This window comes from Dama dama, chromosome 14, assembly GCF_033118175.1.
Source record: "Dama dama isolate Ldn47 chromosome 14, ASM3311817v1, whole genome shotgun sequence".
NCBI lineage: Eukaryota > Metazoa > Chordata > Mammalia > Artiodactyla > Cervidae > Dama > Dama dama.
In genome coordinates this window covers 56,819,193-56,841,363 of record NC_083694.1, presented here as the reverse complement: position 1 = coordinate 56,841,363, position 22,171 = coordinate 56,819,193, and the positions used below count along the sequence as shown (strand labels likewise).

The following is a 22,171-nucleotide window of genomic DNA, read 5'->3' as shown; positions in this document are numbered from 1 at the left end:
TAATAAAAGATGTATGAAACTAGTAGGGAGAAAACTGTGAAACTTTATTGAGGGACATTAAAAACCCTAAATAAAACAGAGACAGTTCATATTCATAGATGAGACGAGTAAGCTTTTCAAACTGTTAATTCTCAAATTAATCTACAAATTCACATCAAGTCCAATAAAAATATTAAGTGTTTTCACTGAACCTGACACACGGATTATAGAATTCATAGGGAGGATGAAAAAGTCACAAAGAGCTAAGGCAAATTTGAAGAACAATGCAATTACCTTACCAGACATTGATGTCTGACTTACACGGCTATCCAGGAATGGAGACAATGTGGTACGGGCTCAGGGACCAACCACTAGCGAAACACAGGAGGGAACCCAGAGACTCAGCATGCGTGCATGGAGAACGAGGGGCTGTGTGAGGCAAGGACAGGCTGACCCGTAAGAGAATAGTCACTCTCTTTTGGTGCTAGCACAGTGTAAGTGAAAAATTTCAAAGGCCATCGAAAAAGTGAGAAAATAGTTGAAAATTGGGTTATAGTTTGCCCAAACACTGGGCATTCAGTCCCGTTTGGAGGTTTCCCAAGCTTCTTAGAAGCAAACTCATGGAATTCTAAGAAAGGGCAGAGCAAACACCCCAGTCGATAACTTACAGGAGACTCAACACATGTATTTCGGTACTTCTTCCAATTTAAGGCTCCCTAGGTTGGATGGTGGATTCTGTTTTCAGAAATGGTGAGAAGTGAAAGTGTCATGGTTTGGAATTTATGAAATACAGTGTTAGCAAAGAGGGCCTTTATGGAGACTGCTCATATCACACACTTGGAGTGGGGAGATATGTTGGAAATATTATACCCTTGACCAAGGCCCCATCTGTCAGCATGCTGCACATCCTTGCTCTGGGAGAGAGAAGAGCAGCTGAAGTTTACCCAGACAGAAGCTTCCCTGTACCAACAAAATTCTTGTCAACTATTCTAGAAAGAGTGGGAAAAAAAATCAACTTAAAGCATTTCTTTAAAAGTTAATGATAAAAATGTAACTATGCAAACAAATTATCCCCACACAATCTATATTTTTAAGTAATTTATTCCAATAGAAATATTTCAGAAAACTGTACTTAAATTCATTTTAAGTTAGCTTATGCAAACACACTTAAGATCTCACACTCACATTTGCATATTAAACAGAAATCAAAGGTGAGAGAGGAACCAAGCTGCACGTCACTCCAGGAGGTCATAGTGCAAATGAGTACTTCATCTTTAGTACCTCAATTTAACCAGGATGAAGGAGAGTAAAAATGGCTTGTGTTTTCCTGCATATTATCATTATTGGATATTCATCCCCACAGATGCCTTTGTCTCCTTTAGATTACACTGTGAATGAGTTCCCCACCCCCTCCCCACACGTACATACTTCGGTCAGCTGTAAAACAATGGATTTGTCAATAATCAAGGTACAGAAACTCTTGAGTCTGGTGACTTATTATCAGCTACTCTGTCAGATTTAGTAAGTCAATAATTATTGGACTACCTTCTGTGAATAGTTTTAATAGGTGATATCTTCATGGGAAAATTGATACTTGTTACCTGGTATCTAAAGCATAGCTAATTATGAAACTTTCCACTTGTCTATTTAAAAAAAAAAAAGCTCAATCCCAAAGTATTCTAATTGTGTATTCCTTTAATCCCATCACCACTTTTCAGTCCAAATAACTAGAATCAAACTTTAAATCCTACTAATAACCTTCAAGGACCAGTTATCCCTTCATTTGGCTTTAAAGACTAAATTTACTTGTCGAGAACATACTAGCCCTTTACAAAATGTGAAGACAGCATTCTGACTCAGTTGAACAACAGTATCTCCAGATCTTGCAATAATCTCAGAGAAGCAAAATGTTTCCACACTTTGTTTTTACTGAGAAAGCTAGCTTAGCCTCTTAACTTCTCTTTAATTTATACCTTGTAGTTGTTTTCCCTTTCTGGACATAGTATCTTCAAGTAAACAATAACTGGTAGGTGAAGTGACTGCTTGTTGTTCTGAGTCCTGTTTAACTGTAAGAATGTACTGAACTAAATCTCACTTCTGGGCAAAGGAACTCTCATTTCAGGATTTTAGTAGCTTTTTCTAGAACCCAAACAAATCTTTCTGGCTGTACTGTATTCTTTTAAGGATTTTCTGAAAGGACTTATAATTAAATCTATACTCAAAACAATTTCAACAACACAAAATAAAAATAAACTCAGCTGGATGGATGTTCTTCAAAGTTGCTCTTAGGCATGTTTCATCTAAAGGCTGATTTGGAGGGTTTATTTTTAATCTTCTACCCTGGAAGGAGAGGAGCAGGGAAGGAGCTTGTCTGAAAAGACTCAAAGCCAAGGATGAATGTGACAATAACCTAGAGTGATCTGCATGCATTTTCTTAGACTTGCTATGAGCAAGAGTAAGCTGGTGGAAAGAGGAATAGCACACACTCCTGAAATAAGAGAAGTAAGAGGACAAATGATTATTGTCACACTCGATGCCCTAAAGTTGGTCTTCAAATTGATAAGGCACTGACCAAATTTTCCCCGCACTACAACTTGAGGAACCAGTGTAACGAAATAGCTTTCAAAAAGCTTAAAAGTTTGCTCACACAGATCTCTTTTGTTAGAATCCTCTAAATAGGGGGAAAAACAAAACCAGTCACCTTAGACACAAGCCATTTTTAAGGAAGCAAACCCAAAAGATGCTGACTTCACACAGAAAATTATTATCATCAATGTGTTAAATAACAATGTTTGTTACAAGAAAACAATACTACTCTGGCTGTAAAATTATAAATTTACTATGTTTGAGAGAAATAATATAAAAGAAGAGAGACAGAAAATAAAAGCAAACCCTAAAAGACCACTGAAGAAGTCAGACAGACCTCACCACTTGCTTTGTATCACCTATTCATGCACCAGCAGTACTATTGTTCCACCAGGACACAGTCAAATTCATTTTCAAAAAGGGATCCAATTATTTCAAAAGTCTTTGAGGCAGATGATTTTTTAAAAAACTGATATTATCCTCTGTTAACAATACTGCAATACTGGTACCTCTTGTTTGCAAAAAAAAAAAGATAATATGGTGGTTTAAAAGAACATTGAAAAGGACCATGTCTCAGAAAACAGGAAGGAAATCAAGAGTGGATAGTTAATGGGTTAAATCTACTATTATTGATTTTTAAACTAATACCAAGTCCTGTAGTTTTGTTTTTACCAGTAAAGTCATCTATAACTACAGATTTAACCTAAAAAAAAAAAAAAAGACTTCTGCTCAAATCATTTGGCCAAGTGAATTCTAGTAATCCTAAGAGAGCAATAGGCCAGGCTGCTCTTGGCGGGCCCTGGTTTCAACTAACATACAAGGTGTATACACTAGAGACTGTAAACATTTTTCTCTTCTGTAACAGTGCACATTGGGCTCCTTTATAAACCTTCTAGAAGAGGAATAAAGCCACTTACAGAAACTCTACAGCTACAAACACCCTAAGTTCTTGACATACAGAAAGATACAATACCAAAACAGTCCATACAGAAGGTAGCGCAACAGTCATATGGCATTTTCCGCACAGGAAAACATTTATCACTGAAGCATATGCCTGGGGAGGAAAAAAATACTCAAATTGTTTGGATCCCTTTTCATAATGTTTACACAAATAATATTTACACAGTGAAGAAAATGTAATAGGAAGGTGTGTTTGATTGGTTCTTTTAATTTTTACAGTTTGGAGGTTATGGTAAAAGTAATGTCTCTGAAAAAAATAAGCAGAACTCACACACAGAGGGGGCATGAGACCAAAATCAGAGCTCTTCAAGGTCATCATACAGTTATTTTTATAGTTGCATTTTAAAAACTGTTAGAGGTTACTTTTGCATGAAAAATAAGCTTCCATGTTCAAACAAACTGTTAAATGAGATGTGCCTCAAACTGTATTCTGGTTGGTATTATACTGCTCCACCAGGCTGGATAATATACCGATCATTATGCTTATCAAAAACTAGCTTAAATTTAGATTATAATGGAATTTCCAATGAGTTTTTCTTGACTCAGAGAGAAAAAAAATGGGCTTAATATTGGTGAAAATTTCAAGCTTGGGAGGCGCTAGTTTAGAAATTTATTAAGGGTAGGCCTAGTAAGAGGAGAAAAATTTCATCTTCTCACTAACACAATGCCTAAATATTTAATATTGTAGTATTTATTTTTGCCTGAATTATTATTAGGTCTCATTTGGTGAATTATAAGGTCAAAAATTCACCCACACTATTTTAATTCACTTCTCCCACTGGTCTTCTCTTTGCTCCAAATGCTAAAATAGCCTTAAAAAGCAATAAGCAAGCTTTTGAATGGACAAATCTGAAGACAAGAAAACAACAGTGACCCCCGCTGCACAGTTCAGAGTTTCAGTCAGTCAGAGGCCACAAATCTATGTGTGGTCTAGTCACCAAATCTGAACCCTGTTCTCACTCTGCACAAGCAGCCTTGTGTTTAGCGCTGAAAATATCAAACATGTCTTCCAGTTGAGCTCTCTCTTTGGCAAAACTGTGCTGTCAGGCTCTGACTTCCAGCTGCCCATCTTCAGCAATACGGTTAGCCTACCACTTAATCTACTTTAGCTTATTTATGACAAACAGACAAGGTAATAAAAAATCCACAGGGTTCTCATCCACAGTGTGTTTAAAAAAGCACATACACTGTTAAAAACACTTATTTCTGAAGAGAAATAAACAAGTTAAGAAAATTAAAACAAAAGTCAGATGTGCAAGGTCTCAGAGAGTAATACTGCTATGCTGGTTATGCAGAGGGGGTCTTCTCCGCGCTCAGCATGGGCTGTGCTGGAAGGTCTCAGCCACATTCTTGCCCTCTCCAGCTCATGTCATTTTCCACAAAACCAGAAATAATGGTATTTCTAACTGCACCATGTGAGAAAAATATTTGAACTCTTAATATCCTTTTCAAACAGAAAACAAAATTTACAAATTTAGCAATCTGAGAAAGCTCTTCCACTTTCCAAATGGATATACTTTTAATTATTCTAACAAGCAATATTTTCTATGTAAGTTTCATGGATTCAAGGATGAAATACTTATGATTAAAAAGGAAAAGGAATAAAATTCCCCTAGAACACAATCTGAAAATTTTTATGTGAGGCCCAAAGTAATAGAAATCTATTAGAAGTTATCAGTCAAAAAGCACTTCTTACTCTGGGCCACAGGCAAAATTCACATTGCCTCATGAGTTTAAAACATCCAACACACAGCCTTTGTTCAGGTGCCCTTTTTTTTTTTTTCTTTTTGGTTAAAACTCTAAGGCATTTCACCTCCAAACTTTTTTTTCCTCCTTTTTTAAAACTCAACATTTATTTTGGAAGTTAAATGCATTATTGCATAAAAGAGCTCTCACAAAACTCTCTTGATCAACTATTAACAAAATATGGTTTCACGGCAAGGACCTATAGTAAATTTTGAGAAAAATGTTTGTGATAAAGGAAAGTTAAGTAGGAAGGAAAGTTTTGATACTCAGAATTTCCAGCCTCTCAATCTTTCACCTTTTTCCCTTTGAAAATTATTCTGTATCCCTTATAATAAAATACATACATGCATACAAACACATGTAGATTCTCTTTTAAACAAATGTGAACCTGAATCTCATATTGAACAAAAATAATGAAAATAATTAAAAAAAACTGGCATTGTGCACATTAAACACTGTAAAAGAAAATATCCTAATAAAATATTGATACATCACCCTTGATGATAAAAATCACCTGTGAGTGACAGAAGGGCTAATTCACTTAAACTTGAAAACTGTAGTTATTGTAAAATCTTCTTAGAAAAGTTTAGGTTGGGATTACAGTTCTCTACTAAGCAGATCTGTGGTCCAACAATGAATTCATATAGAAGGCCAAACTTTAAACCCAGTTAAAAACAACCATGTTTTCTGAAGCCCACTTGAAAAAAGTGTCTGGCACGTGAACACTCAGCCTTTATACCTCCAGCAGGAAATAATGTACCCCATACAGTACTAAATTTCAGAAGTTTAGTGTTTAAAAAAAAAAAAACTCCCCTATCCAAAACAAAACAACCCCCCCACCCCAGTCCCAAACAAACCCCAGCAACTCACATTATTAACATTTCTAATTCCTACACTCTTGCTGTGAGAAAGTACGTTGAGGCTGCTGACTCATGAAGGCTTAAGCAAACCTTTTGGCGAGGTGGCTGGTAGAACCCTACTAAGCTGAAACATCTTCACACTTCAGTTCAAAACCAGATCCTGATGTCACCCATAAGAAATATGTTTTTCTTTTTAAAGTGTATCTAAAAAAAGGCGATTCCCCCCTCCAAAATTAGTACAAAGTTAAAAGAAATGCAAATTAGCTACGATCTATTCCAAGCACAGCACCGCCAGGAGATTCACACGCACTATTTGGTGTTTCATGGTGGTTTTCCTTTCATTCTATTAAGGCAGTGGTTTCCACAGGTCAGTTCAGAGATAAGAAGCACGGTCCATGGCAGTTTGTTTTACAGCTCTGATGTGTTCTCTGGGAATATCTCACTTCGTTCCCTGAAATTAGTGCTTTTTTGGTTCAGGACTCCAGAGGCTGAGACGGAGCCTCTGGGCTCTGCCTGGCACAGGATTGGTTTGTAGCTGGCACTCTCATCAGGTCCTCGCTTTCACTTAGGGTAACAGTTCACCTTGTTCTTTATCACGTTTTTACTCAAAAGTCATCAAGTTTGTAGGAACCTAAAAAATATAAGCATTACAAACTGATAGTATTTGAAAGGTGTTCTTCAACGTACTGTTTATCTTCCCTTGTCATTTTAAGTAAGCCCATAGGAATTTGATAGAAGGTACTGTAATTGTTTATGAATAATGGATAAAATATACTAGAACATTTTTGAGAGAAAAACCACTGAGATAAGTTAATACCCTTTCCAGTAAATTGAAATCTGGATGGCAAAATGGGCAGAGACAGTACCTTTCTTGTCTAACACAGGGGAACTCAGTAGATGTTCGCTGAGTGAATAAATGAATGAATGAGGAAAGAGTACGTATGGTCCTAGTAGGTGTGAGATTCCAGACACACCTGTCATCATTTATTTTCTCATTATATGTATTACAATGAATTCCTACATGCAAATTTTAAAATCAGCATAATTTTATAACATTACTAAGAATTTCTTTGTGAAATCATCATGAAATGAGTATAAAAGAATAAAACTCATCGCTAGATAAATTCTAACCTGACACTTTGTGACTCTGAAAAAAATCTATAGGTTATATAACAGTTGGCTGCTAACAGACTGGATCGAATTTAATTCCATTTCTTTTAAGTCTAAAATTCAACAATAATTCTTAGAAAAATAAATATATTTTGTTTTTAAAAATTAGTTGATGGGTCGTCTAGTTAAGGACTAAAGAGGGTTCTGACATGTTAAAAAAATGCTCTTAACTTTTACTACCAGTTTTCCAAAGTTGTGCTGGTAGAGATATTCATGTATCAGTAGTCATTGCTGTGTCCTTTAAAAGAGTTTAACAGTTCTCTCTTTTTTTAGTTGTGGCATGCAGACTCTTAGCTGAGGCATATGGAATCTGGTTCCCTGCCTAGGGTTCGAACCCAGGTCCCCTGCACTGGGATCATGGGGGTCTTAACCACTGGCCCACCAGGGAATCTAAAAAGAGCTTAACAGTTCTTTAACAACCTTTTCCTGAGAACCTAGGACACTAAAAAAAAGATTAATCTCTTACACATGTCAGCTTCTGAATGAAAAATTATTTGACAATGTAATCATAAGTGAATTATAAATAAAACATAGTATGAAAAAAAAAACATAGTATGAATGGATGAGTACTTAAAAGTATAAATTCTTGGGGCTGGTTATAAGAAATCCATATTTAAATAAGGTAAAATTTTCATTTCCTCCTAAGTTGCCTGACTATGGTTTATGATGTTGTATTTGAGTTACAGTCTTCTACTAAAAGTTTTCAAATTTCATGGCTTCAATTTATAAAGTTGCTACTTCTCTCATTCTTCTAAGTATAGAAACAAACAAACTGAAAAAACAAAACCATTTATACACATCTGGTTAACTTTTTCAGCAGGAAGATCCACTATGTTGTAAAAGAAACTGAATCCTATGCTGGTATGCGTACACTCTCTTGATTAATCTTAAAATCTGAGATAAAAAAAATGATACAATACTTTAAGGCCACATTTAAAGAAAATGTATGCATGCAACTGAATCCTGAAAAACCTGGTTTAGGCAAAAGAAGGTCTGCTTCCTTCATTCTATCCCAGACACTAATTTGACAAGGGCAAGGATGTAATTTTTGCATTATTATTTTTAAAATAAAAATTATAAGAGAACAAAGCCCATTCCAACAATATTTAAGAAGAATGCATCTACAGAATGAAGACAGACTTTGTGTCTTAGGTCCACCATTTTTTAATTTTGTTTGACTTTTTTTATTTGTTTGACCCTGTCGAGGTCATTTATTAGCATTTTTGAACCTTAGTTTCTTCCTATACCAAAAAAGCGGTTATAACTTAGGTCCTGACAGCACATGGTAAAAAACACATTTATAAGCTTTATAAACTTCTACAATGTACTATATAATTCAAAATCAGCTACTGATAATATTTACCATATACTTCTGTATTTCAGTACCTACAGGCAATAAACTTTTCAAATATATTCAACTAAAAACTGGCCAAAAAGAGTGCAGAAACTTTTGTAACTCCAGTTATATTTATGTCTGCCCTACCAATTCATGGTTCCACTTTAAATCAGAAGCAGGATTTGGGGAAACCACCACTATGAATTCATTCCTCTTTCCAGCCGAGTTAGACCATCATAGGCCTCTTTGAGTTAGACCATCTTTGTTTCAGTAAAATAAAAACAAGGAAAAAGTCCAAATCGTTTTGGGTTTCACTGCAAGCATAGGAACCTACATAAAATTGTCAACAGAACAAATAGAGATGCATCAGAATAATTTTTGGCAAGGTACCATCAAATTTTTAACCTCTGAAGCTACGTTTTCTTGCCTCTCATTCTTATTCTTCTGACACAGGCTACATCTCCCTATTTTGAACACCTTAAACCTTGTTTCACCTTCAGGGTCTTTGCACTTCCCTTCCTTTCACCAGAACTCTGTTCCCTCTTATCTTCACACGGCCCCTCCTTCCTGTCATTCAAGTCACTGTCATCTCCTTAGGGAGACTTCTGCTGTTCGCTCTTAATTTATTTAAAGTTGACTCTACTCCCAACACTCCGTATCACCTAATTCTATTTTGCTCCTTTCAGAGTTTTTACTTTTTGAAATGCTGTTATTTGTTCACTTGTTTACTGCCCATCTCCCTCATTAAAATGTGGACCTCATGTCTTGCTGACTGTGGTCAATAAAAAAAGAACATAAACAATGCAGTTTTCCTACTTCATTCCAAAAATTAGTCCATGTACTTCTCTTTCCAGCTCTTTTAAATACATTCCCAGTTTATGGACTCTTCTGAGGATGAAGAGAAATGCTTACCTGTTGTTTGTTGCTTTGGCAGGCTGCACTCAAATGCTTAAACCACAGCATTGCATTCATCCTACTGCCTGCTTGAAACTTGTACGAATTTCCTAAAATTATTAAAAACAAGGGGAAAACAACAAAAATTGATGAGAGTTCTCAGTTTCAGTTTATTTCAGTTTCAGTCTCAGTTTCTCTTTCTCTCACCTGATTTTCTAATACAGAGTTCCATATGCTACATTCACAAGCTGTAATTTATTCAGAAAGTCACTGCTTTGCTATTCATGAATTGGAAGAGAAGTATTTTGTTTTCTTACATGATCTTTAAAGTACACCTAAATAAAACAATTGTTTGGCTTCTCTAAATTTGTATGCATGGATGAGAGTACAGAATATCAGTTCTCAGCACTATTTAGATGATCTAAATACTAGTAGATGCTAACACTAAATTTTTATAGGCCAAAATGTTCTAAAATGTTTAACACTTAAACATAAGCTATTTAATGGGATTAAGGATTAATCAGCTAACATCAATATAACCTATGCTTTTAGTTTTTACTTACATTTGTCGAAATTATTAGAGAAGTTCCTAGGTCTAGTAAGGGGTTATGTGAAAAATCTGAGAAAGCACCTTTTTCTCTTTTAGAAATTTAGAAATTCATTTGTTTTATTTGTGATGTATGTATTTAGATCTTGAAAGTTAAAGTGTTAGTCATTCAGTCTCATCCTACTCTGTGACTCCATGGACTGTAGCCTGCCAGGCTCCTCTGTCCATGGAATTCTCCAGGCAAGAATACTGGAGTGGGTTGCTATTCCCTTTCTCCAGGGGATCTTCCTGATCCAGGGATCAAACCTGGGTCTCCTGCATTGGTAGGCAGATTCTTTACCATCTGAGTTACTAGGAAAGACCATTTAGACCTTATGTTGACTAACTAAAAACTGACACACAATAAGAGTATTTTTATACATTTATATGTATTAAGGTAATAAACTGAGAAAAGAAGGGATTCATGTAGTATAGGCTGCCCTAAGTTGAGCTTAGTTCTCCTTCTCACGGACCTGAGGTCTTCTTGTTTCCCAGTTCTTACTGACTTCTACTCTTTCCTTAATAACTGCATCCAATGATTCAAGAGCCTTATCTGATCTATATGTAGGCTTTATACAGCTCTTCTTTGAGATTTTAACAATCAAAGACTTACTCATTTTCAGAAGCAAAAGTTCTCTTCACCATATGTTTAATTATTCAAATAACATTTTTTGCTTGTTGAACCCAGATCAAACATCAGATCAACCTAAATAGCAGGCATATCTGATATGACAAGCTGGCCATAGCGGCCATTCATCTACCCTTCTTCCTGAAAAAAGCTGTCAGTATAGATTTCATAAAAACCTTGTACTCAGAAGTAGTTCTATCAAGTACACTAAAGAATCAATGATTGCCCTGGAGAAGGAAATGGCTACCCACTCCACTATTCTTGCTGGAGAATTCCACGGACAGAGGAGCCTGGCACGCTATAGTCTATGGGGTTGCAGAGAGTCAGACATGACTGAGTGACTAATACACACAAGGAATCAAAGGAAAACAAAGAATTTGTTAACTAAATCCTATGAAAATTATCTCCTTTTAAAATGTACTTTTATAAATAATGAATGTCTTTGGGATTGGCAGGGTGGAGGCTGAATTCAGAATGTTGAGTAGAAACTCCTTACTCTGTAAATCAGTTTATTTCACCTCAAAATGTGACATCTTGCTATTATTTTTTCTGCATGTTTTCTTAAATTTTTACTGTAAATACCACAATATCTTAAAAGCAGAATATCTGTTGATATACATTCTAAAGAAACGGAAGTCAAGAATATAACTTTACAGTCAATAAATGGTAATATAATATCATTTTAGTAGTGAGCTGCTGAAGTAGAAGGTTCTGGGCAGATGCGAAACGATTTCCTTTCTGGCTTCCTCTGTGGTGCTCATCAGTGCCTGGCAGATGTTATAAAGCAAGAGCTACAATCATGTGAGGATCTGTTCTGATGACCACTGAGTTCACCACGACACACACAAGCAGGATAAGGAGACACATGACCTGATTCTACACGGCCCACCCTCCAACCTCTCTCATCCATTCTAAAAACTCCCGTGGTTAACAGCCAATAATGTTACTCATAAATGTCTCTACATATTATAAGCAAAGCATTATAATTAAAATTGTACTTATCTGGAAAGTGGTTTGGGTCAAATAACCAATTAATTTAATTAAAAATAATGGAACACAAACCACTTAAAGGAAAACTTTTGCCACATTCAGGACTTAACAATAACAATTTATTTCAAGATATAAATGAAGGGGTATTGCATATTGCAAACCTGAGATTTTAAAGTAACAGTGGTTTATAGATTCTCAAATTCCCACTTCCTTTCTTGATTATTAGCTCTTCAAGCTTATGCCCATGTAGCAAAGAAAATAAGCTTATTAAAGAAGCAATTAATAGATACTGATATCTAAAAATATTGGCATAATTAATATACATCACACGACAGAAGTATTTCCCAAGAGGTGAAACAATATAAACAATGCCCCCAGTTGAGTATTCCAGTTAAACTAAAATTTGGCTTATCTAAAGTTGTATAGTAACCACTACTTATTTCAATGATTCACCTTTCTCAGAATCAGTCAGCAAGAAGAGATCTGGATGTTCTGGGTCATCAGCCATCATCACCATCCATCCTACTACAGACACATTCTTATTTGATGTTGATTTAAACTGAGAGATAAAAAAAAAATAATAAAAACACAAAATTTATGGCTTATCCTAAGTAAAAACTTACTGTTAAAAAGTGTATTTTCAGTTTCTCCTAGGGAGAGCCAAGATTTCATGCTGGTTAGCTCTGCTCCTGGCCTCTTACTACTAAATTCTAGGTAGGCATGCCCTCTTCAGATAGTCTCCTACTTTCCAGATGTTTATCAAAAGTTTAACTGTCGGGCTTCCCTGGTGGCTCAGTGGTAAAGAGTCCACCTGTCGATGCAGGAGAGACAGGTTCGATCCTTGATTCAGGAAGATTCCACATGCCGTGGAGCAACCAAGCCCATGTGCTACAACTACTGAGCCTGTACTCTGGAGCCCAGGAGCCACAACTCAAATATGATCAACTCAGTTGATGTGAAATAAAAGCATTTGTTAAAATATAATGCATATTTGTGGTAGACTTGGAATGGAATTTATTTTTTTGTTTGTTTGGTAGGTATTGTTATTGAATTAGAAAATTCCAAGGAATTCAACAGTACCTACCAAACAAACAAAAAAAAAAACAAATGACACCCCACCTCCACCCCTCCGACTGAAAAAAAAAAAAACAAAACAAAAAACCTGAACAAAGTATACAGGAAAGAAAAACACAAAATAAAATAAAACCCAAACTAAAATTCTGCAATACACACTCAAGGGTAAAATGCTAAAAACATTTCAAAATCAGTTTCAAGACAAGGATGCCCACCATTGTTACTTCCATCCAATGCTGAATTGGAAGACCTAGTCAGCATAATAAGATAACAAAAAAAGAAATAAAAGGTATAAGCATGAGGAAGAAATAAAACTGCCATTACTCGCAGATAGTATTATCCATTCAGAAAATCCACCAAATTAATAAGAAAAATGAGCAAGGATGCTTGGAAAAGATCACTATAAAAGTCATCTGCTAGATGACTTTTATACACTAGAACTATAAAAGTCACTTCTAAGAAAGGTACCTAGAAATATATGTAACAAAAGACATACAGGAAAGTGTAACAGTCAAAAGACATTCAAGAAGACCTAAATCAACAGAGAAATACCATGAGATGAAGAAAAAGGGTCAGTGTTGTAAAGATGTCAATTCACCCTTAATTGATCTACAGATTCAGTGTCATTTCAATAAAAATTTCCATAGGGTTTTATGTGGGAACTTGAGAAGCTGATTCTAAAATGTGTGTTTAAGACAAAGGATCAGAAGCAGCCAAGATGCTCCTGAAGAATTAGGCAGGACTTGCCTTGCTACACAACAAGACTTACAAATCTACAGTAACTGAGACTGTGAGTTACTAGGACAAGGACAGACTTGACAGGGCAATGGAAGTCTAGAAAGCAATCTGTGAACCCTGAGGCAAACTCAAACGACAAGAATGGGCTCTGCAGACCAGCAAAGAAAGAATGGACTGTTCAACACATGGTGCCAGGAAAATAACTTACCCAGGCAGATAAATAAAAATAAGTGCCTATTTCATAGCACATCTCACATACACCTTCCTCTGACTTCAAGTGGGTCAATGATTTTAAAGCAAACTGTAAAACTTTACCAGTAGAAAATATAGAACATTTTGATGATCTCACGTTAGAGAAGGATTTAAAAAATACGACTCAGAAAGTATTAAGCATAAAAGATAAATTTTATTACTTTAAAACTAAGAACCATTCACTAAAAGATCACAAAGAGAGTGAAAAAAAACTGAACAAATTGGAAGAAGATATTAGTAATACATAATTGCTAATAAGTATCCAGAATATATAAGGAAATTTTTACCAATTAGTAAGAAAACAAATTATTCAATAAGCAAAATAATTATCCAGGCATTTTATAGAAGAAACACAAATAACTAGTCAACATGAAAAAATTATTTCAAACATTAATAATCTGGGGTATATACACTAAAATCACAAGTTTATGGACTTCCCTGGTGATCCAGTGGTTAAGATTCTGCAATGCAGGGGTCATGGGTCTGATTCTTGGTCTGGGAACTAAGATCCTTATCATGGCTGATAAGGAAGGAAGAAGATGCTATCTGGGAAGACTTGGATGGTTCTGACAATGCTCTGTCTTATGTGGGGTGGAGTTATATACGTGTTTATTTTATTTATTATTCTTTAAAATATACACGTATACAATGTATCTTCTTCTGCATGTATGTATTTCACAATTTTAAAGAAATGGGAAAAAGAAGGAACATATCACATTATTTTTAACAACATGGTTACAGCAAAAATGAAAGCTAAAGGAATTAGGAAGCTTTAATAAGATGAAGAGGGCTTCCCTGGTGGCTCAGCAGTAAAGAATCCGCCTGCCAATGCATGAGACACAGGTTCAGTCCCTGGGCCAGGAAGATCCCTTGGAGAAGGAATGGCAACTCACTCCAGGATTCTTGCCTGGGAAATCTCATAGACAGAGGAGCCTGGAGGGCTACAGTCTATGGGGTTGCAAAAGAGTTGGACATGATTTAGCAACAACAATACTATGAAGAATCAAATTGGCAATACATAGCTGATCGACAGTTTATAGTTTATGTCAAAGCATACAGCATGATTTTCTAATATCTTTTCTTAGACCCCAAAACCTCTGCATCAATTGCTTTTTTCAGCAATAATAAAAACTCAAGCAATATAAGCCCATTCACAGAGTCCAAATGCCCTCGACCACCAGCTGAACCTCATCCTGCTCCCAGAATTTACCATCCTTTGGGGTGTAGTCCTCTGGACCTTTCTCTCTGCATTACATCAAAGACTTTCTTGTCGTTGTTGGTTTTCATATACAAATGGGGGTATACTTATACTCTGACTTGTGGTTTTTACCTATCAGTATTTCCTTAATAATAAGTATTTTCAGTGTTTGCAGATTGCTGATACTATAAATATAACAGGAATATTCTTCTATAGATATTTGTGCACTAGCTTAATGATTTTTCATAGAACAGATTTTCAGAAAAAGAGTCACTGGTTATTAAGTTAAATGCTGAGTAGGACTGTCCACCACAAAAAAATATCAATTTAAATTTCTGCCAATTGTGGGTCATAGTCTGTTTCCCTACATCATGGCCAATGCTACATTATCAATCTTTAAAATTTCTGCCTAATGGTCAAAAAAAGCATCTTCTTTAATCTGCCTTTTTAATAACTAGTGAGGTTCATCACCTTTTCATGTATATTAACCATTTATATTCACTTTCTTTTTATCTCCCTATTTCATCCTTCTACTGTTGTTTTATTCTTACTGAGCTGTGGAAGGTCTTTATACATGTTACAGACTTCTTTTTCAGGTGTAGAATTGGTTTTTATCTTATCTAACAGTATTTATTCACTCATTACTATGCAGAGAGGTTCAAAGATATCTGCAAACTTTTAAAAGTTATGATGAATATGCTTTCATTAAAAATATTTTTATAGTGAATTATTTCATTTTAAAACATTAAGAAGACATACTCCTCTCTTGTCTATTCCCAAGTCTGCTCTTTTCCTCATGTGCAAAAAAAAAAAAAAAAAAAAAAATTCATACTTTAGAAAGTAATAAAACAGGTGCAGGCTTCCAGATTTCTTCCTCCTGCATTTACTTACATATAGGAACAGATATACTTTTACTAGTGACTTTTTTCCTCCTCCAGCTTTTAATTTTGAAAAAGTTCAAACTACAGAGAAGTTGAAAGAATGCTACAAGGATTACCCATATATATACATTTTGCATTTGCTTGATCTCTTTGAACATTTCAATGTAAGCGTCAGACATAATATTGAACCCTAAATATTTCAACATCTATCTTCTAAGAATATACTGATATTACTATACAATCACAATGATTCACATTTAAGAAATTTAATAGACATAATCATATAAAGTCCATTACTATAATTTCTTTGATTGTCCTAATTATGAACTTTATAGCTTAAAAAAATCACCTCCAAGATTAGACCAAGGTACATACACTGAATTTAGTTATCAAGACTCTTTTAAAGTTTCTCTTAATCTAGAATATTCCTTCTGTCCCTCTACCCTACTCCAACTGTCAAATTTTAGTCTTAAGAATCTAAGCCAGTGGTCTTACACAATGTTCCATGATGTGGATTTGGTTGCTTCCTCATGATTAAATTTTTGACAAGAACACCACACAGGTGATGCTCTGTTTATATATTTTAATCCCACATTTACTGCTTATATATAGCCAATATTTTCTTTCAGTTTGCATGTTAACTTTTGTTTGAAAATGATTAAAAATCTTTTTCTCCACTGCTTTTAGTTCTGTGCCCTTTTCTATCCTAAAATTGGATAAATATAAACATGGACTTGTTTCTATACTGCTTTGTTATTATCATTCTTTCTTTAATCTTAACAGTTTAAACTAGAAAAGATGAGGAACACAGTCCATTTCCTTGGCACTCAATCTGGCTTCCTCACAGCCCACTAGGCTCTAATATCTAAACATTTCAAATGCATTATTTATCACTTCATATAATTAAAAACCCAAACTAGCTGTATAAGTACCAATACCAAACACAAAAATATACTTAACATATGTATTAGATGACAAATTCAGTTATTTTATCAATTCTCTAGTTTGGCTTCTAATTAAAGTTAGGAAAAAACAAACAAAAAAATGTATACATTTTACTTCCTTATAATAGGCAACTAAGTGAAATCTAGCCAAGTCTCTCAAAGTGGCTAAGTGAACAGTTAACTATATCTGAAGATGATAATTTAGCTATATTAACCTCTTTTTTCCCCCCTCCTTTGAGTACAGCAATACTAACCAGAGGCAATTACTTTGCAAAACATTCTAGTGAAACTAAACTGTAGCTTTGTCAGGTATGTGGGCATTCTAGTCTATTTGACTAGAATATAAAAAAACAGTCCTTCACCTCAATGTGAGGACTAGATCTAGACATTTATAATGTTGAGCAAAAAGGTTGGTGCCTTTTAGGTACAATCCAGATACAATTAAAAAATGATGCAATGTATTATTTAAGGAAACCTAAGTGGCAAACTCTAAAGAAAAGCAAGGCAATGATTAACATAAATTCAGGACAGCAACAGGGTATGGGTACAGCTGATAAAGAAAGGCAGGTGATGCTATCTTATTACAGCACTTCCCACATTCATGTAAACCACAACTGTGTTCTTCTCTATCCCTAGTTTGATTAAAGGGCTAAACTGTGAGAATAAAGAAAAGCTTCTCTGCATAATGATAATTTTTGAAGTTGAACTTATAACTGGCCTCATCCAACCAAACTTCAAACTAGGGATTTTCTTACTAAAAGGAAAAAAACAAAACAACAATAAAACACCAAATCCTAGTAAATTTAGTCAAAGTATTTGGTGAAGTAATACCTGATATTAAAATATACACATGCAATATGTATATTATTGTTTTTAAGAGTCAGCCATTGTGAGGGAAAAAAAAATAAAGTGATAATTGCCAAAAAGAAAAAAAAGGGGGCGTTTCTGAATTACACAGTATCACTAGGTAATTTATAAATAGTAAAGAACTTAATTTTTTTTTCAGTGTCTTCCTTACCTTTCCTCAATATGGTAAACCACTTAATTCCCCCCACCCTCAAAATACACAATTTATAAATAAATTCCTCTCCAAGAGATAATGCAAAACGGAAAATTTTCCTTTCAAATAGTGTATCAGTGGCATACAAAAGCAGAACAGCATGCAAAAGAAGATTTATACCAAGATTCTACATTTATAGCAAGATTCTACAAGAAAAGAGCTTTTCGAGGCTTTTTTCAAGCATAAGAAGGTGACCACAGTAACCTTAGTAACTATTATTCCTCTTCACTGTTGGAAAAAATCACTCAATCAGAGGCTGAGATGGAAAGAACTGCAGATGCTGGTCCTAATTTTTCAATACTTTACAAATCAGGAAATGACACTCCAAGGCAACAGTTTTCAACCATTTTTCTGAACAAAAACCCCCAGGTTTGGGAGGGCTTGGACATGAAGATAAGATAACGGCAGGGTGCAGTTTTGACATTTGCAAAGGAAAAACAGTATTTAAAAAAGGAACTTCAAAATATGCAAGTTATTCCAAGACCTTTCTTGGGATGGTTATTACCAAACAAAAATAATTCCATTACAATACTCATACAAAGAAAGTCTAAGAACTTCTGGCTTAGAAAGTGGGGAAAAAACCCCAAACCCTCACATCCCATTAGGACTACTTTTCTTACAACTACATAGAGGCTGTGAAACTATGCTAAAGACTTGGAACAGGAATACTTACATGTTTTCTTTCTGTAGCCTTTAGAGACTTGGCAGCATAGTAGAAAAGCTGCGTCCCACACAAAGCCGCCCAGTATTTTGTCCAAGATGCTACCTGGAGAGGACAGACACAGGAATATACTACTCAAATGCTACCGGCTTCTCAGTCACTCTGTTCCTCATTGCCAAAGATCCTTAGCTCCACTTCACTTCCACCACCTTGGCTTTGAGTTTCATCACTTTTGAAATCTTTATCTCAAATATTCTTACCACGTCTACTTGATACATTCTACTTAAGACTGACAAAACAAAATTGGCTGAATTCTGTTTTTTAGAGTTTTTCGCTCTCTATTTTCTATTCCTTCTAAAAATACTCCTTAACAGGATATACTTTCAAAATTCTCAAAGAACTATATTAGGGAGCAAAGAGAAGTACAGGAGCATCTTGATTTAAACACCTTAAGTGTATAATTTAACCAAAATCTATTAATACGTAGTAGGTATAATAACACTTTAAATAACATTGTGATGGAAAGGTATATTTTAAATTATTTCAAATGTATTATATATCTGGTTTTGTTTCATTTGTCTTCATATTTTTTTAGGGTCTTATTCATTTGCTTATTTTTAGACATGTTTTAAAATATAAAATAATTCTTACTGTAGGCTTCTTGCCTTCTTTTAACAAAGTTTTTCTCCTGAGAACACCTTGAATAGTAACAGCCCCTGGATATAGATGTACTGCCAAATCCTCTGATTCCGCAGAACTATAAAAATGAAAAGAAAAGAACATATAAGCACTTGAGTAATTATCAAGTAGGTATTTAAATAAAATGTAATTATTTTCAATTTTAAGACTGTTACTTTATTCAGAATGAGAAGACACTGACAATTATAAAGGTTTACTGATCTGAAATTTACAAGCTGTCACAAAATGAATCAGGCAGTTATTAAAGTCAGCAGATGGTTAAAAAACACATTTTACTGCACATCTGAACAAGCATAATCCAGAAAGAATACAGCGATTCACTTTAGTAAAGAGTAAATTAGGGATTCAAGACTTTTCTTCTCAACATGCCATACTGCAGCACTGCTGAAACCTTTTTTCCCCAGAAGAAACTCAAGTCCTGGTAGGAAAGGTGAGGATTCTATATGTTAAAAGTCTTTTTAGGCATATAAAACTCAAAATAAAAATATCAGAAAATCAAAAAAGGAAAAAAAGCAAAAGAAAACCCATGCTCAATTCTAAAGTAGGTGAGAGAAGTAAAAAAGGCAATTAACAACATATTAAAAAAAATCAAACTTTCTGCAATAAAATTTAATGACATTTTAATGTCATCAGTGCATCTAAGTGATTATAGCCTAACAACTCTGCAAGAAAGGAATAACTAAAACTCAAGATTGCTTTTTCTTGTATCTTAAGAAAACCATCACAGAATAATCAAACATTTAAATATCTTTCCCCAACTCATTTAAGGTCCTATAGTTAAGATAAGAACAATTTTTATGAGTCAATTAAAACATATACACTGATGAAAAAAAAAAAATCTCTCATTCTCCAGTGATTTGACGTGAGCTGCAGAATTCCTACAACAGTGATGAAAACTGAAGTTTGCCAGTTTATCTCTTTTTGATTGTTTAGGTGTTCTCAATGACTTAAAAACCTAGAAACCACTAGAAATTTCATGCTGGAGCTATTTATATCCAAGGAGATTAGACACTATTAAACTGACATAAAATTAACTTTAAAATGTTTGCTATTGCATTGTCTTATGAGAATTGGTTGATTATTCACTACCATTAACCTCCAGTCCCCAATCAATCTACCATCTTTATTTTCTTCAGCAGCTAATGTAGTGCAGAAGGAGATCAGGATTAACTAGGTAAACAACCGAATGAACATGAGTTAAATACACAAATATTATTTCATAAAACAGACTTGTTTAAATTCAGACCTGCAGTTAATCTGAAAAATCCTTAAAAAAGACAAACTGAATGTAGTAAATTCTTTGATTGCAGCCTTTGAAAAACAAGTGGGTTTTTGCACTGCTCCTCTAACAATCAGCAACGTTAGAAAGACCTGTGCAGTTAAAAAGCTACTGATTTGAAGTATTTAAAGAATGTGACATAAAGATGCAAGTTTTAGCAATTAGCTCTGTGGATCAGAAAGAATACTTCAAATTTATCTCTAGGTTAAACCTTGGAAAAACGTTTTCACGGGCATTTTATTTAGCTTTGAAACCAATTAGCTGAGAAAGAACAGAAGTAATGTGAGACCACAATTATGAAAGCCAGTCACCACCACCAGAGGGGAGTTCTGTGACCCCTGAATGCAGGGGGATTGTACCTGCTGGCCTTCATGTGGCTTCGATAGCCATTTCGTGCCACTCTTGTCACCGGGCCGAGAGAATGGTATAATCTGTTCCTGTTGGATTCCATTATAAATTGCATATATTACTTTTATTCACAAAATCATCATCAATAACCTAGAACAGTATAATAATTTCGTGTAATACAGCTTTCATAATAATTTTTTCGTGTGACACAGCTTTCTAAATCCTACAAAAGGATAGTATATTATTGCTCCTTTTTTTTTTTTAAAAAGCATGCAGCACAGATTTTAAATTATTATTTTCTTCTACCATTGACTATAAATATTTAGGGTTGCTTCTTAGTTTAAACCATGTATTTATATACACATTCATTTTCACAAATTTACTAAAATAATTAAAGAAGTATTTATATCCAAACAAAGCCTGAAATCCTTTTGTTTATATTCCAGTTCTTGGATTCCACTTTACATATGGTACCTGAATTTATAGAATAATCATTTTTTATTATATGCCCCTATGAAGATACCTAGAAGCAATGTGATCTAAAAACTTAAAATTAATGGGATCTAAACACCTTATTTTCCTTTCTCTTATATATTAAATAAAAAAAAATACTACTAAAATATATAAACTGAGTAAAAATATAGGCTTTATTTTATTTTCACATCAACTACAAGAAATACACGATAAAGCCAGTAAATGATTTTTAAAAAATGGTATGAGTTAACTTTCATCCAAAATGGCATGTGATACTTAACAAAGTAAACAAACACACACACAGAAACACTGGTACTTCTTTGCCTAGAAAAAGCCAAAAGTAGCACTGTTGATAAATGATATTTAAAACCAAAAGTTTTATTTTAGCAACTTAAGTGGCAAAATATTTGATGTCTATTTTCAAAGTTCATTGTCCACAAGTACAACAGTATTTTAAATCCCAATTCTTTATTCACTTTTTAATATTTCATGTTTGAATCTTGCTGGGCAGCACTGATTTGATTTCAAAGTGTTCAAAAGAGCCACTGATTTAAACTTGGCAAAAGCACAGTAGATATTTTTGGCTGCAAATGTCTGCAAAGCAAAACATTTGTCAAAAGAAAAATACTATTTTGAGATGTGACGGTAACACTGTTAAATACCATCGTCCTTAAGTAACCTGGTGGGATAAGAACAGATTATTTAACACAACACCATTCTGGTTACTTGATTACTTCTCATGCCATCAACATTTTTTATCTAAATACAATACACTATAATCAACTTTTGATGATACTATGTTCTTACTAGAGGGAGAGAACTAACAAA

General features: G+C 34.4%; 1 protein-coding gene across 5 annotated transcripts in view; it reads right to left on the bottom strand.

Annotated features, from left to right (window-relative positions):
- Positions 1–1,064: 1,064 nt before the first annotated feature.
- RALGPS2 (Ral GEF with PH domain and SH3 binding motif 2) overlaps positions 1,065–22,171 on the bottom strand; it is a 155,333-nt gene continuing 134,226 nt past the window's right edge. For 3 of the 5 annotated variants that reach the window (XM_061160802.1, XM_061160803.1, XM_061160805.1), the window contains 6 exons: positions 20,881–20,958; positions 19,195–19,300; positions 18,556–18,648; positions 12,189–12,294; positions 9,550–9,641; positions 1,065–6,762 (listed from right to left, as the gene is read on the bottom strand). In XM_061160802.1, the coding sequence (XP_061016785.1) occupies positions 6,733–6,762; positions 9,550–9,641; positions 12,189–12,294; positions 18,556–18,648; positions 19,195–19,300; positions 20,881–20,958 (505 nt within the window). In that variant the 3' untranslated portion in view covers positions 1,065–6,732. The remainder of the gene's footprint in view (positions 6,763–9,549; positions 9,642–12,188; positions 12,295–18,555; positions 18,649–19,194; positions 19,301–20,880; positions 20,959–22,171) is intronic. The other 2 variants (XM_061160804.1, XM_061160806.1) reach the window with 1 other exon arrangement.